The sequence below is a fragment of the Penicillium angulare genome (genome assembly GCF_028827245.1).
Source record: "Penicillium angulare strain IBT 27051 chromosome Unknown utg000004l_segment0_segment0, whole genome shotgun sequence".
Lineage (NCBI taxonomy): Eukaryota > Fungi > Ascomycota > Eurotiomycetes > Eurotiales > Aspergillaceae > Penicillium > Penicillium angulare.
In genome coordinates, this window is record NW_026623163.1 from 456,512 (window position 1) to 470,408 (window position 13,897).

At 46.5% G+C, this 13,897-nt stretch overlaps 8 protein-coding genes across 8 annotated transcripts; 6 read left to right on the forward strand and 2 right to left on the reverse strand.

The window, feature by feature from the left end:
- Positions 1–20: 20 nt before the first annotated feature.
- N7478_004101 (peptide alpha-N-acetyltransferase complex B subunit NAT3) lies at positions 21–738 on the forward strand (the record flags this gene model as incomplete). The annotated part of the gene is made up of 3 exons (XM_056920315.1): positions 21–189; positions 270–501; positions 567–738. The coding sequence occupies 3 exons, from the start codon at positions 21–23 to the stop codon at positions 736–738; spliced, it is 573 nt and encodes a 190-aa protein (XP_056778352.1).
- A 1,192-nt stretch (positions 739–1,930) lies between these two features.
- Positions 1,931–3,250, forward strand: N7478_004102 (5'-nucleotidase; the record flags this gene model as incomplete). Its single annotated transcript, XM_056920316.1, has 4 exons — positions 1,931–2,136; positions 2,258–2,384; positions 2,471–2,627; positions 2,697–3,250. 4 exons carry the CDS (start codon positions 1,931–1,933, stop codon positions 3,248–3,250), a joined length of 1,044 nt encoding a protein of 347 aa, XP_056778353.1.
- Positions 3,251–4,203: 953 nt separating this feature from the next.
- N7478_004103 (MCT family MFS transporter) lies at positions 4,204–5,588 on the forward strand (the record flags this gene model as incomplete). Its single annotated transcript, XM_056920317.1, has 2 exons — positions 4,204–4,391; positions 4,460–5,588. The coding sequence occupies 2 exons, from the start codon at positions 4,204–4,206 to the stop codon at positions 5,586–5,588; spliced, it is 1,317 nt and encodes a 438-aa protein (XP_056778354.1).
- An 827-nt stretch (positions 5,589–6,415) lies between these two features.
- N7478_004104 (DNA-directed RNA polymerase core subunit RPO26) lies at positions 6,416–7,163 on the reverse strand (the record flags this gene model as incomplete). The annotated part of the gene is made up of 4 exons (XM_056920318.1): positions 6,416–6,449; positions 6,506–6,625; positions 6,700–6,981; positions 7,123–7,163. 4 exons carry the CDS (start codon positions 7,161–7,163, stop codon positions 6,416–6,418), a joined length of 477 nt encoding a protein of 158 aa, XP_056778355.1.
- Positions 7,164–7,453: 290 nt separating this feature from the next.
- On the forward strand, positions 7,454–9,208 carry N7478_004105 (C2H2-type zinc finger protein; the record flags this gene model as incomplete). The annotated part of the gene is made up of 2 exons (XM_056920319.1): positions 7,454–7,532; positions 7,590–9,208. 2 exons carry the CDS (start codon positions 7,454–7,456, stop codon positions 9,206–9,208), a joined length of 1,698 nt encoding a protein of 565 aa, XP_056778356.1.
- Positions 9,209–9,544: 336 nt separating this feature from the next.
- N7478_004106 (uncharacterized protein) lies at positions 9,545–11,506 on the reverse strand (the record flags this gene model as incomplete). The annotated part of the gene is made up of 2 exons (XM_056920320.1): positions 9,545–10,551; positions 10,756–11,506. The coding sequence occupies 2 exons, from the start codon at positions 11,504–11,506 to the stop codon at positions 9,545–9,547; spliced, it is 1,758 nt and encodes a 585-aa protein (XP_056778357.1).
- A 537-nt stretch (positions 11,507–12,043) lies between these two features.
- N7478_004107 (uncharacterized protein) lies at positions 12,044–12,329 on the forward strand (the record flags this gene model as incomplete). The annotated part of the gene is made up of 2 exons (XM_056920321.1): positions 12,044–12,182; positions 12,205–12,329. The coding sequence occupies 2 exons, from the start codon at positions 12,044–12,046 to the stop codon at positions 12,327–12,329; spliced, it is 264 nt and encodes an 87-aa protein (XP_056778358.1).
- Positions 12,330–12,546: 217 nt separating this feature from the next.
- Positions 12,547–13,611, forward strand: N7478_004108 (uncharacterized protein; the record flags this gene model as incomplete). The annotated part of the gene is made up of 1 exon (XM_056920322.1): positions 12,547–13,611. The coding sequence occupies one exon, from the start codon at positions 12,547–12,549 to the stop codon at positions 13,609–13,611; it is 1,065 nt and encodes a 354-aa protein (XP_056778359.1).
- Positions 13,612–13,897: the final 286 nt, after the last annotated feature.

The window sequence follows — 13,897 nt, forward strand, 5'->3', positions numbered from 1 at the left end:
TGTGTTGGCCCAATTCAAGGATGAGTTCCATTAAGCGCATGTCCCCATTGGACTTGCTGTCTCTCAACTTGACCAACCTGGACCCCCTTACGGAGAACTATGACCTCGGCTTTTATCTAAACTACCTTACAAAATGGCCGTCACTGTTCAGTGCGGTGAAGGATCGCGACGCGGGCGTCACTGGCTATAGTATGTGCCTTTCTTTCTTTCTGCTTTCCCTTTCTCTTTTAATTGATTCCAAACGAGTTCACTTTGCTAATTGGATATAGTCATGGGAAAACTTGAAGAGCAACATCCTTCTATGCGACAATCGGAGCACTACACCCCTTGGCACGGCCACATCACAGTCCTAACTGTTGCGCCTGCCTGGCGCCGACTTGGTCACGCAAGCCGACTGACTGAACAGCTCGAGCGTGGGTCCGACATCAACAATGCCTGGTTCGTGGATCTATATGTCCGAGCAGGCAACAAAGTCGCAGTAGATATGTATAAAGGCATGGGGTGAGTAACGAACGGAGCTTTGACCAATGTTTAAGGATACTGTGTGCTGACATTTGAATTTTCAGATACTCCGTCTTCAGGCGAGTAGTCAGTTATTATAGCGATGACCCAACCGGCATGTCAGCTACCGGAGAAGACGCATTCGACATGCGGAAACCCTGCAGTCGAGATAAAAAGCTAGAGCATGTGCGGGAGAAGGGTGAAGATTTCCTCGTTAACCCCGAGGACGTTTCATAACCGGTTGAATATCACCCTATGCATTATTATATGTATACATATTAACGAGGTGGGATTCAAAGATCGTTTAAGGATCAAGCATTGTTTAACAGGCGTTCTGGCGGTGCAATCTATGAGCACTAGTACATGGAATAAAATAGAGAAACCAAATGTTTGTTTCTGCAGTCAGTCTTATAGATCATCTATATGGACAAATATAACCTTAGAATACATAGGATGTATAGGATGTATAACTTGATTAATGAACCCTTTGACCCTTCGTAGTCTTTTTCACTTCCAAATCAGTTATCAAGAGCAAACAAAATATTTCGATCGAACTTATTCTACGATCTAAATATGGAATCTTCCTTTTATCTGCTTTTCGCTCTCCTTTCTCAGGAGACCTTTCGGCTCAGATACCAACGTGTCTGCATAAATTTCAACAATATCCTTATTAGTACCCGGTGTTGTGCAAATTAGAAGCTTTATCGCAAAGCATAAAACATCAACGTGTGGGGATAGACTTTCGACAAGAGTCTGTACTCGTGGATCCAGAGCGATACTGAACTTTACCCCAAGCCGCCGCCCCCACATGGGGCTACGATCGGCTGAGAGGCGGTGATCCGGCTGAACACCCATGGCGATGCGGCTGCCTAGACCATGCTACAGGGGACTGGAAGGGACGATGTAACAGTGAATCCTTTGGCAAACTACATAACTACCTGCACTTTCTCAACGAAGACACTCTTACTCGCTCCGGGCTAACATGGTTCGATCTTCTTGACATTCTCTTTCATCTTTCACGCATGCCAAGGGTGATGGGACGCAGTAGTCGTACTTTGTCTAAGAATAAAGATTACTGCCCCCTCGTGCACCTACGAGGAAGTCGAAAGGATTAGGATTTATTCACTTTAACGGTGTAGTAAGTGACAGTTTGGGTCCAGTAGTACTTCGTATTATAATACTCACAGTTCATAGTACCACAAGCCCTCCGCAGAGAGACTTTCGCGCTTTATGCAATTGAAACCTCGTTCATCACCAAAGAAACTTTGACTGTTTTCACCGGAGATGCCTTTTCGCCGTCCCTTGAGGCAAGTATTCTAAGGGGCGAACATATGGGACCTCTTCTCGACTTCGTTGGTGTTAATATCGCCTGTTATGGGAACCGTGGTCTGAAGTGAACATTCTTGCCCTGAAGAAATATCAACGGCTGATGAATATAATAGATTTTGACTTCGGCGATGAGCAACTCATTGAATTGTCTAACCAAGTTCGCTTTATTTGGGTGCTTTCTAATGCATGGCATTTACCGTTGAAAGAGCAAGAGAATCCCAATGAGCGTCTACTCGGCTGTGCTAAATCATACACAATTAAGAATGTCAATGGGCGTCAAGTTGGATTCTTTGGATTAGCTGGCACGTATGTTCAGATTTTGAAATCAATTGCACGCTGTAGTTCTTAACCTGACAACGCATGACAGAGATTGGCCATCCAATTGCGAAAAGCTGCCTCCCTCACATACTATCGAATCTCTTGTTAGGACTGCTCGACGGGTGGCATATCACCTTCGTGCTCAGGAAAGTTGCGACTTGGTTATTGCATTGACTCACATGCGACTCGCTGAAGATATAGAAGTGGCAAAAGCTACGAAATCGGGCAAAAGTAGAGTCTATTGCTTTTGGGTGGCCATGACCATGAAGTCGTTCGACGTTTCAGTGGCGATACAAATAGAGACCCAGCAATTATTCTACAGGGCCACGACAACGCGGATATTACAGCTGAAGGGTTGATACGCGACGCTCAGGGTGACATTCGGATTATCAAAAGTGGGGCAGACTGGACAGGCTTGTTATTAGTACGAATGGTTGTAGAAAAAGACAATAAAGGAAGTGTTGATATTTCCACAATTGGTAAGTGCCTCGACTTCGAGCTCAATTAGGCCATCTATTTGCTCTTCATCTACTTTGCCCAATTTACAGTGAGGCAGTGGAGCAATATAGATGCAGCAAAGTTGCCCGTCGCTACTATAACGCCCGAAATCGCCCAGTTACTGGACTCAATTCATACTAGTCGTGTCGATGCTCTTGTCCAGGAGCCCGTCTTGCACTCATATGCCTCTCTCGATGGCCGTGGCTCAGTCACCCGCAGCCAAGAAACGAATCTAGGTAACATGTTAGCAACTACAATCCAGGCTTTCTATGATACAGACATAGCGCTTTTCAACAGTGGGTCTATTCGCTGCAATCAACTTCTTGCTCCAACTATGCCGAGCGGCTCCCCGTTGTTGGTCAAAGACATTATCAGTAAGTTAGTTCGTCTTCGAAAGAGAAATGTAGCTGACGATTCAGACATATGCCCCTTTGAAAAATCCTTGCTGTTAAAAAGCATCAAGGATAGTGTCATACTACAGTCCATGGAAAACTCAGTCGGTGACATGCATATGGACGGACTATTCTTTCAGATAGCTGGTCTACGTATGGTAGCCACTTGGCAACGAAAAAACGGGGAATCGCGTCTTGGAAATTTTCCTTGATCGACCGGGTAAAGAACCACAGAAACAAGATCCTGCCCGCATGTATACTGTTGCTTTGCCCAAGTTTATCAGGGGCGGATTTGATGGATACGTAGATCAGGCGTTTCTGCCCCCGAGAAGAGTCACACAAGCCTTTGCGCTTATCAATGTTTGTTGGAAGTGGATATGGCATCAGATAAGAATAGCGTCGAACTTAAGTAGACCCTCGCCGAACCAGAAATTTTCGCCGAATCCACTTCACTCATAGGTTGCTTACGAGTGATTTTGACTCGACATATCTACAATTCATTAGTTATAGAAACGTTTGAGTTTCCTTGGCCTTGGGGGCAGGTTTCCCAATCGACGTGGTCTTGCAGACCGCGTTCATGCACGACGTACTGCGATAAAGAATATGACTCGACACATTTGGTTTTTCTTTCCGATTAATCTTTTTTTCACCCCGAAAGCCCCACTTTTATACCCCTGATTGGACGACATGAGTCGACAAGATATCTAATTCCCTATTAACTCTTATGTTTTAGCACAAAGCCGTGCATAGGTCGATTCTTGGCCCCCTCACCTGGATAACCGGCACGCCTTCCAGAGAATGCTATTGGCTACGCCCTCTACTCGAGAGCCTGCGTTCTTCTACAAACGCAACATCAAAGCCATCTACCACCCTAAGGATGGACTTAGTGGGTGCCAGTGGGGCCTGGCATGCCCAAATCCCAGCTTGAGTTGCGGTCCTTTCCGCCCTCCTGAGCTTTTACCCTGGCCCCGCCGACCCATGTGGTCCTTTAATGTGGTTTATAATCAAAAAAATTCTTTTCTTCCCCAGTGGAGTTTTAAAGATTGGGGTTGACTCAAACTTGTTTGCTTTACAACCGCGCATTTCACTTTTGTTTATTGAGAGTGTTATTTCCCCACACGGTCCTTTCCAGTGTCTGTCTGCCACGAGAGTGTGATTGTTAAACATGGGTTCGACTAATGCGGAGCTAGAGCAGAAGGTTCCTAGCAACATTGCCCGCCAGGACGAGGAAAATGTGACCGACTCTGCGACTGACTCACCTGCCGTGAAGCCTCAAGATGAGCTTACATTCGACACAGGCTTGAGGGCATGGCTCCAGGTGCTCGGCTCATTCTTCCTCTTCTTCAACTCATGGTAAACGTTATTTCTGATATGCGCACGCAAAGAATTCATCGACATCGCTAACACATTTCTTCATATAGGGGTGTTATCAATACATGGGGTGCATATCAAACGTACTATGAGTCCAACTTACTCTCCGGAACGTCTTCTTCCACAATTGCCTGGATCGGTTCTCTCCAATCATTCCTTCTAATGCTTATCGGAGTCGTCACCGGCCCATTGTTCGACGCTGGTTATTTCCGAGAACTGATCATATTCGCCAACTTTATGCTGCCATTCGGCCTGATGATGACCAGTCTCGCCACTGAATATTGGCAGTTGATTCTCGCGCAGGGTATCTGTGTCGGCCTGGGTGCTGGTTGTCTCTTTGTGCCATCTGTAGCTATCCTGCCCCAATACTTCCGGGAAAAGAGAGGTCTCGCCAATGGTCTAGCCGCCAGCGGCAGTAGCATTGGTGGTGTAGTCTACCCTATCATGTTTGATCAGCTGCAGAAGCAAGTCGGGTTTGCTTGGGCTACTCGAACAATCGGTTTCCTATGCTTTGGAACCATCCTCATCTCTCTTAGCTGTATGCGCCTTCGTATTCCTCCTAAGGAGAAGCGCAAGCTCTACCAGCTATCAGCTTTCAAGGAGCCAGCCTACTGTCTCTTCACAGCCGCCATGTTCTTTGGATTTCTTGGATTCTATAACTTCCTCTTCTATGTCCAGTCATTTGCCATTGACAATGGTATTGTGGATGCTAATTTGGGATTCTACCTACTCTCCATGCTCAACGCCGCTTCAACCTTCGGTCGTATTGGACCGAACTTCATTGCCGACCACACTGGCCCGCTTAACATGCTCACTCCAGCTGTCACCATCACCTCCATTCTAGCATTTGTGTGGATTAGCGTTCACACCGTCCCGGGAATCATCATTTTGGCCGTCTTTTACGGTTTCTTTTCCGGTGGATTCGTGTCAATGCCACCAGTTGTCATGGCTTATATGACACCCGATGTTCGTGATCTTGGTACTCGCCTTGGTCAGGTTTTTGCTACTACCTCCATTGCTCTGCTGATTGGTACTCCTATTGGTGGTGCCATTCTAAGCAAAACTGGCTCGTACTTGGGAGTTCAGCTTTTCACCGGCTGTTGCCTCATTGTATCTGCCGTCCTCTTTGCGTCGTTGCGAGTTATGCGATCTGGTCCCCATTTCATTTATAAGACTTGAGGTTCCCATTTGCGTACATTGGGATCCATGCAAGTCGAGATTCCTCCCTCATATGCTACAGCAATTCAGGCTCCAATGCCTCCAAAATCCAACATTGCATGTCATGAAACATGATCAATGCCTGTCTTGGTGCCAAAAGACACCTTGCTTCCTCTGTCTTTACAGAGACGAAAGCTCTTCACATTGCTCTATGGCTTCGAGATTATCACCGAAGTCCTATTCAGCTATCGCTGCATAATTTTAATAACATGCATCCTAATGAGCGTTTGGGGATCGGTCAAATTGGGCCCTTTCCTCATTCTAAACATCGATGAGTGGGGTTAAAATTTGTAAATACAACTTTAGACATACCATATATCAAATGCATACTACTTGAGACATACATTGGAGTGGCCAACCCGTATTCTCGTGAGAAACGATATAGAAACGATATGAATAGTAAGTCGGACCAGCTGCACTTCAACGAGCTTCGAAGCTTCGAAGCTTTAAAGTATAGGTAAGGCCTTGAAAGACGCGATCATTGATTAATACAGATAAAACGAACATAATGAATAGTGCTACTCTGCTTTCTTCTAATTCAAACACATGGTAAACATATAGATAAGTGGATATTATTGCAGAAACCGTCATAATTTTTTGGTCTTTCTAAATTCATGTACAGTTGGACCGTGGCCATGGATGTTTCCAAGGTTCTCACGCCTTTTTTTCTTATGGAGCCACGGTTTCAATATCCCAAACTCCGAACGCTATGCTGAATTCCACCCAAAGATCCATTGAAGCAGAAAGAGAAAACCCCCGATTTCGAGTCCAGGACAATAATGACCCGCTCACAGAAGCTCCTCGCAAGACCAATCCTCATACCTAACAAAATTATTAGCTGAAAGTTCGTCAATATGTCTGTTGCAGAATCTTTTTACCATCCGTCGGGCAGGTATCGCCGCACGATAAGAGGGATCTTTTTCTGGTTCAATTCCTTCATGGCGATCTGCAGGGGATCGGTCTCGCCCTCAAGGTCGACAAGTACGGGTGCATTCATACTAGCAATTGGTTAGCTGAATGGGTTCCCAGGCATTTGTCTGATCTGGCTCGCTGTATCGCAAGAACAACGCACCTAATTTGCAGAGCTCGGGTACCGAGGACACGCGCGCGCTCGTACTTGGTCAAGTATGGGGTGGTAGTACGCTGGTCATTGGGGACCTTCTTTTCGCGGGACTGTTCCATGACTTTGCCCGAGTAGCCAGAGTTGGGATCTCCTGAGACGACAACATTTTCGCCATTCACAGCAGGGTTGTACGAGTCATCGGCGCCCTCCTCACCCTCCATACCCTCCTGGTCGAGAAAGTCCTCGGGCTCATTGTCATCGAAGACCTCCTCGTTAGGCTCGTAGTCGTAGCTATGTAGCAAGGTTTAAGGTTAGAAAAGCCTCTCATCAAAGTCGTGCAGTGAAGGTGCGCGAGCTCCAAAACCAGACCTGCAAGGATCTTTTTCTTTTTCTCGTTGCGCCGACTGCATGGACTCCATTGGTAAAGCTTACTTCTCGGGCTCGTGGCCATCATCACCGCCGTAGTCAGACATGATGAAGTCGCTGAAATCGTAGTCCTAGGGAAACAAGGAGAGAGAAGCCCTGAGCGCGGGACTGCTTTACCTAAGGTAGTGATTGACCTCGCGGGATGCAAAAAGAGCGGAAAATCTTCCACGACGCTAGTCCGTCCTGGGTCACACCGCCTTTCTGCTTGCGGCAAAATTAATTTTATTTCACGTCAGTGCGTCACACTCTTCTGAGCTTTAATTTCATTTCCCAGCGTTGTGTTTCAGTCTTTATTCCTTTCTTGAATGCGTTCTGTCTTATCTGGGGAAGCTTCATCATGGCCCCAAAACGAAAGGCATCCCCTGGGTCGGTTTCACCGGCCAAACGACAATACAGGAATGATCTGAACATTGATGGTGAGCAGATACCTATGGTCCGATAAGCTGGTGGAGTTTCTAACATCCTTTGAAAAGATCCGATCTATGAGGAGAATCACTCTGAAGCTGGATACTCTGCTTCAGGGACACCTAGTGCTATGAGCGACGATATGAATGACACTCCGACAACGCCCTATTCTACCACCTCAAGTCGATATCCATCCGAACTCAAGACCCATCGCTGTCCATTCGAAGGATGTGACAAGGCATTCAATCGCCCTGCTCGGCTCCAGGAACATATCAGATCCCACAATAATGAACGACTCTTCCAATGTACCTTCGAAGGATGCGACAAGACCTTCCTCCGACCTTCTCATCTCAACCACCATATTAAAAGCGCCCACACTGGAGTCCGCGATTATCAATGTGATCGCTGCGGTAAGAGCTTTGTTACTGGATCCCGTCTCCGCCGTCACATTGCAGCGCATGAGGGCCAGGACAAGTACCGCTGTCATGATTATCCACCTTGCAACGAGACATTCCGAAAGCATTCCACTTTACAGAAACACATCTTGACAGTCCACTTGCATCAGAAGCCATTTCCGTGCGCACATATCGATGAAGCGACTGGTCAGCAATGCCAAATGGCGTTTGATACTGCTGGTCATCTTCGAGCCCATGAGAATCGAGTCCACAGCGACAATCGATTCAGCTGCGCAGAGTGCACCGAGCATATGGAGGAGCAAGCCTCTGCAATGGGGTTATCTGGAGAAGGGGGCAGTCAATTAGTCTGTTTCCCAACATATGCTCTTCTACAAGAACATATTCGAACAGTTCATCCACCGAATTGTCCGCAATGTCCAATCGTTTGCTCAACCTCACGAGAATTACGACGTCACCTTGAAGTTGCGCACGGAGATGTCGGATTAGAAGACAGAAAAATCTTTGACTGCACACATCCTGGTTGTGATCGCAGCTTTACGAAAAAGGGAAATTTGACTGTCCACATCCGCACCGTCCATGAAGGCGAAAAGCGATTTGGGTGTGGAGAAACTGATTTGTCCAATTCGAAGAAAGTTATTGGCTGGGATGGAGTTGGTTGCGGTAAAAGATACGGCAGCAAACTTGCACTCGAAGAGCATATTCGCACAGCTCATCTCGGCTTCCAGAATGCTAAGGCAGAGCGGCGCCAGCGTCAGGGTCTTTCTAACAAGAGCCCAAAGGACATAGCCGCTAGCAACCAAATGTCAACCTTAGCAGCTCTTACTGGCCAAGGCTATGCTGAAGAAACAGGTCGTCATATCCCATGTCTCTACAATTCATGCCAACATCGTTTTCATCGTGACTATGACTTGTGGGTTCATATGACTGCCAAACACAATTGCACTGAAGACGAAGTGCAAGGACTTTTCATGCAACGTGCTCTTTTGGGAGATCAGTCTGGACCAAACACGCTTGGTATCTATGGACTTGAGTTTGACGATGCCAACATGAGCTTCCAAGATGGACATGTTCTTGGAGAGAACACTTCAAATAATTTTTCGACAAACCAGGATGCACCTTACCACCATGCGCAGCCTGATCAGGAATCTGACTTCGTGATGCAAGACATGTTTCTTGCAGAGACTAAGCAGAATAATAATACCATGACGTCAAACCCCAACGAACTGGGTATGATTGATCCCGTTCTTGCTTATCATCTGATGGAAGAATGAAAGGATGAAAGGATGAAAAGACAAATCTACGCAATTACGAAGCTATGACCTGATTTAGTAACTTTGCAGCGGTCAAAGATAACCTTTTTTTTCATATTCAAAGAATCAAATTTCAATCGAGTTGAGATATTCCCATGTGACTTTTTGAAAGTCTCTTCTTTTTTTTTTTTTTTATATTTTTGATGTCCTTCATGTAGTCCAAGTATGAAAGCCAATGGCAACCAAAAAGTGAAAATGTAATTATTGTCACTTTTTGGCCGCTATTGGATGCCATAGTCCAAGTCCAACCCGGAAGAAGACCACAAGCCTCCCTAAGAAAAAAAGCTGTGCAAATTTTCATTCACTTCTAGTACCACGCTTTCGAATGCGGTGCTTCCACCCCTCGCTCTCCATTGTGTCTAACACGGCGGCGAGCGTGTCGAGCCTAAGTATAGCTGAGCTATTTCTTCCAGCACTCCCATTGGCATCGATAATCTCCTTTTGGATCTTTTCCTTATGTGCTTGGCTGTCATTTCCCTCATAGCCCTTCTTGGTAGAAATCTCATGACCTGAATCGCTAGGACGATCACTCTTGATGATGTCTTGCCATGCCCCATCCGGAACAATCGAGGACCCAACTTGGTGTCGTGGACACGAACCCTTGGAATTCAGAACCTTCCTGCCTTGTCTATTCACCCATTCCAATGTCTGAAGTGGCCCTTCCCAAGAGATAGACTCGTTATCAAAAAAGAGAAGAGTGTTCCGTTGGAATAGCATGTAGAAGAGGTATTGATTATGTTCCTTCACATCAGCAAAGTATTGCTGATTGCCTGCGCCTGTTTTCTCTTGAAAATTGAGGAGTGACTTGGTTCTCCGTCTTAGCGGACGATCCGTACAAGCGGAAGGACGCATACGAGGAATAAACCTGCAGTATTGCACCTGCGTTGCGTTTGCAAGGTCCACACCGTAAGATGTAAAAAGTCGTACCATATCAATGAATAGGTGGACAGCCGGAAATCCTCTCGCCAGAGCTAGCCATTCGGCAATCTGCACGATGAAGTTGAGAAGAGATTCCTCTAGTGTCTGTGGGACAATGATGCTGCCAAGATAGTAACCCATGCTCTTGGTGACGTTGGGCTTTGGCATATAGTTCAGATCCACGGATTTTTCTGAATTAGAGCGTCGATTGAAGTTCTTCATATGGAGCCCCCGGGCATACTTGTTGGATTCCCAGAGCTGGGACTCGTCTGGAAGGTATTCACCCCACACGGTACTTGCCTTGCATGCATCAATACGAGACTGGCGCATGCTCATTAAATCCTCACGCTCCTCGGTTTTCGGTTTGGCAGAATCATAGATCGTCCCTAGAGTCACAAAAATTCACCGGTCAACAAAATTGCACTCGAGGTGATAACGTATTGAATGTAATGTAACGGCTTCAACGAATCCACTGAACCGGAGCTTGAACGAGTAACAGCTCGACAGCCGCTACTTTAGCATGGACAATATAGGTAGCTTGGAATTGGATAAGCGACGAACATGACAAAAACACTAACATCTCCACTTACAATTTATCTTTCGATTGAACTGGCCTACAATAAGCTCTTGCTTGAACTGCTTGATTCGTTCCATAGACGCCTCCCATTGCTCCAGCATCTCCTTCGCCCTCTTTGTGCGGCCAGTAATCCATAAAACAGGATGCTCCGCGTCCCGAAGTGGACCTACAAGCTCCCTCAAGGTAGCCAGGTCCGATTCAAAAAACCACTCATCAATCCTGCAACCTTCAGCGGTATAGTCTGGATGAGTGGCAAGCCGTGGAGCCTTCTTCGGCTCCTCCCTCAAGGTCCATTGGCGATCAATGTTCCGAGTCCGTTCAAATAGCCGTATTCTGTGACGATGAGTAGACAGGAAATCAGGAATGCTAGCAGCATCTGCCATAGCACGATGCATACTGACACAGTAGCGGCCCTCAGCGAAAATTAACAAGAGGAGATGTTGATAGGAGCCAGGGAGGGGGTCCTGAGCAAGACGAGGAATCCAGTCTGCGACGATAGCAGGAAAGTCAGAGAGCTCAAAACTAACAGCGTAGTCTGCTATCGAGTCGACGAGCAATTTCAGATCTTCATTCGGGGGACTGTCATGACGAGAAGGGTTCCTCGGGGACAGCTTCGTAGTGGAGTATGTATGTACTCCATTCTCCTCTGTCCTTGTAACGGGACGTTGTGCTTTCTCCATTTCAAGTTTGAACATCGGGAAAAGATCGGGGTTCTCTTCCTCCGATTCTGTGCTTGGATAGGAATCGAAAAATAGGATGCTCATGGTGGTAGTTGGCTGGCTTAGGCCTGTTGTTGTAGCGGAGGTCAATCAGAAAGGCTTAGAGTAAGGAGAAGGAAAGTGTTGGAACTGAAATCATTTTACAATGAGTTAATTCTTCAGCCTCATTACTGCCTAGCACGTGCTGTGATTTGTGGAAGTCGGAAGAACATGGCACTTATGTGAAGTGCATAGGCTTATTATGTCTATCACCACGGAAGCTCTCGAGTTCGCATCCACAACCATTTTTCTGACTGTCCAGATTCTGTCATGAAAGAACATACAGATCAATCATTTCCATGGAAGCTTGAGCTAGGATCTAGTATCAGGGGTGATATCGATAAACCCAATGCCGACCCAGAGCGGTTCACCCTGAGGTTCTTACACCAGTTGAGATCACGGAAGCATTTTTGTGAAAAACTACATGGCAAGAGCCGAGTGTCCTCAGGCTTCAAGTTACCATGCTTTTCTTTATGCTTCTCTTCGCCAGGACAGAAAATCCCTCATAGACAAGCGATCCTCCCCATGATTGCTCCTATCACCATGTCGTTTGTGGTTACGGTATACCATTTCTCTAAGAAATCCATTCATATCAAAATAGCTCATACCCAGAAAGCATTTACAGGACTCTGCCCCCGGACACCCCTTCTCTACTCTTCGAAAATCCTCTTCCAGAGTATAAGTAAGTACTCATCTTCACAAAGGGCGAACTACCATGAAAGACTCTATAACCTTTGACTTCACAGCTACTATATTTCAGGGCAAGGTCCTCAGCACAAATCCACCTAGCATTCTCTTTATGCAAAACCGAAAATCTTCTCCGATATAAAGGCGCCTTTGACTCGAGAACCGCTTTAATTATAAAGAAATAAAGAACCGGCCCAAGCAATACATCCACAACCCGTCTCAAAGACCTCGAGAACCCTGTAAGATACACCCAAAGACAACCCTCGGACTGGAAATCTATAAGAGCCACGATGTCATCATTTAAGATTTTCTTTTCCTTCGAGGCACCCCATTACATCTTTTTCACACACATGGCTATCATGAATCGGATTTACATTATTCCATCGGATTGGCTCGCCCACCTGCCTCAGTGGGCTCAGGAGCTTCTCCGTTCACCTCTTTTCTACGGCACTACTATTTGTATCGCTCTTGGAACATCCCCTCTTTGGGCCCCAGGGCTCCGAAATCTTCCTCCTTTCAGAAGCTTCCGCATTTGGACCTTCGGGGGGCTTAGACTCCCTCGTCCATTGACTCTGGTGGTTTTTCTGCCTTTCGGTCGTAGACCTCTTGAGCCACACGTGGTAGTCCCAGCTCCTTTACCAGTCTTTGGTCCCGAAGAAGACCCTTTGGCGCATATCCCTGATATGGAGGATGATGGCGGTCCTGAGTCCCCAATTGATCGGACAGTTGAACAGAGTGGCTATTTCATTATGGACCCTCTAGCAATTGCTCATGTTAACTCTACCTATGGCAATGACTTTTCCCAGGTGCCACTCATTAGACTTACTGCCGAAGATTATCCCATCAATCCTTGGATTTGGCATGGTTACCAGTCTCCAGAAGAGGAGGCAACAGAGGATGACGACTCTGAGTACTATAATCCTTTACCGGGTGGTAGTTTTCTACGCTTCAGCGGCTTTGCTCGTGCCTGGCTATCCCAATGGTTTGGTGCCCAGGCCGCTGTTGATCGGAATCAGAGAAACGCTACTCTGGCTCGAATCTCCGAGATTGGTATCACAGGGATTTTTGTAGAAGCACCTAATGAGGTCGTTCAAGGTAATGCAGAGGATCCTTCTACTCAGAATCCCATCGAACGTGAACGTTCTCTATCGTCGGTTAACTCGGATTTAGATAGCAGTGCTATCAGTGAACGGCTTCTTGTGTCTACATTCGCTAGACATCTTTCGCAGTACGCGTCTCCGGAAGATGATCATGAGAGTGAGAACGAGTCTAACAGCCCAATCGCTGCGCAGCCTGCGCCTGTTTCGGCTCCCGACACCCAAGAAACGCGCACAGAAGTTGGGGAAATTTCGTTTATCGAGAATTACTTTGCAAACATCCGCGGCGACGCCCCTCACGACCGCGATGGACCCTTTGACAACTAGGCTAAGGTTTTAATACAACCACTCATGGAATGGGCCTTGAGACTGCATATTTGCTTTTGGCTTTTTGATATTTTGCTGACTCGTCTTCACAGATACACAGCCGCTTTCTTAGTAGACACCGAACATATAGGGGGAACATACGTCTCTCAAGCCTCTTGTTTACTTTAGATTAGTGATCAGAAAATTCTTGTAGGTTGTTTAATTATCCCTACAGGCTTTGGCACGAAACCGTGGTTTCCTTATGTTTGCTTGCGTTGCACTTGTCTCCCTAAATTGGACCTTTGTG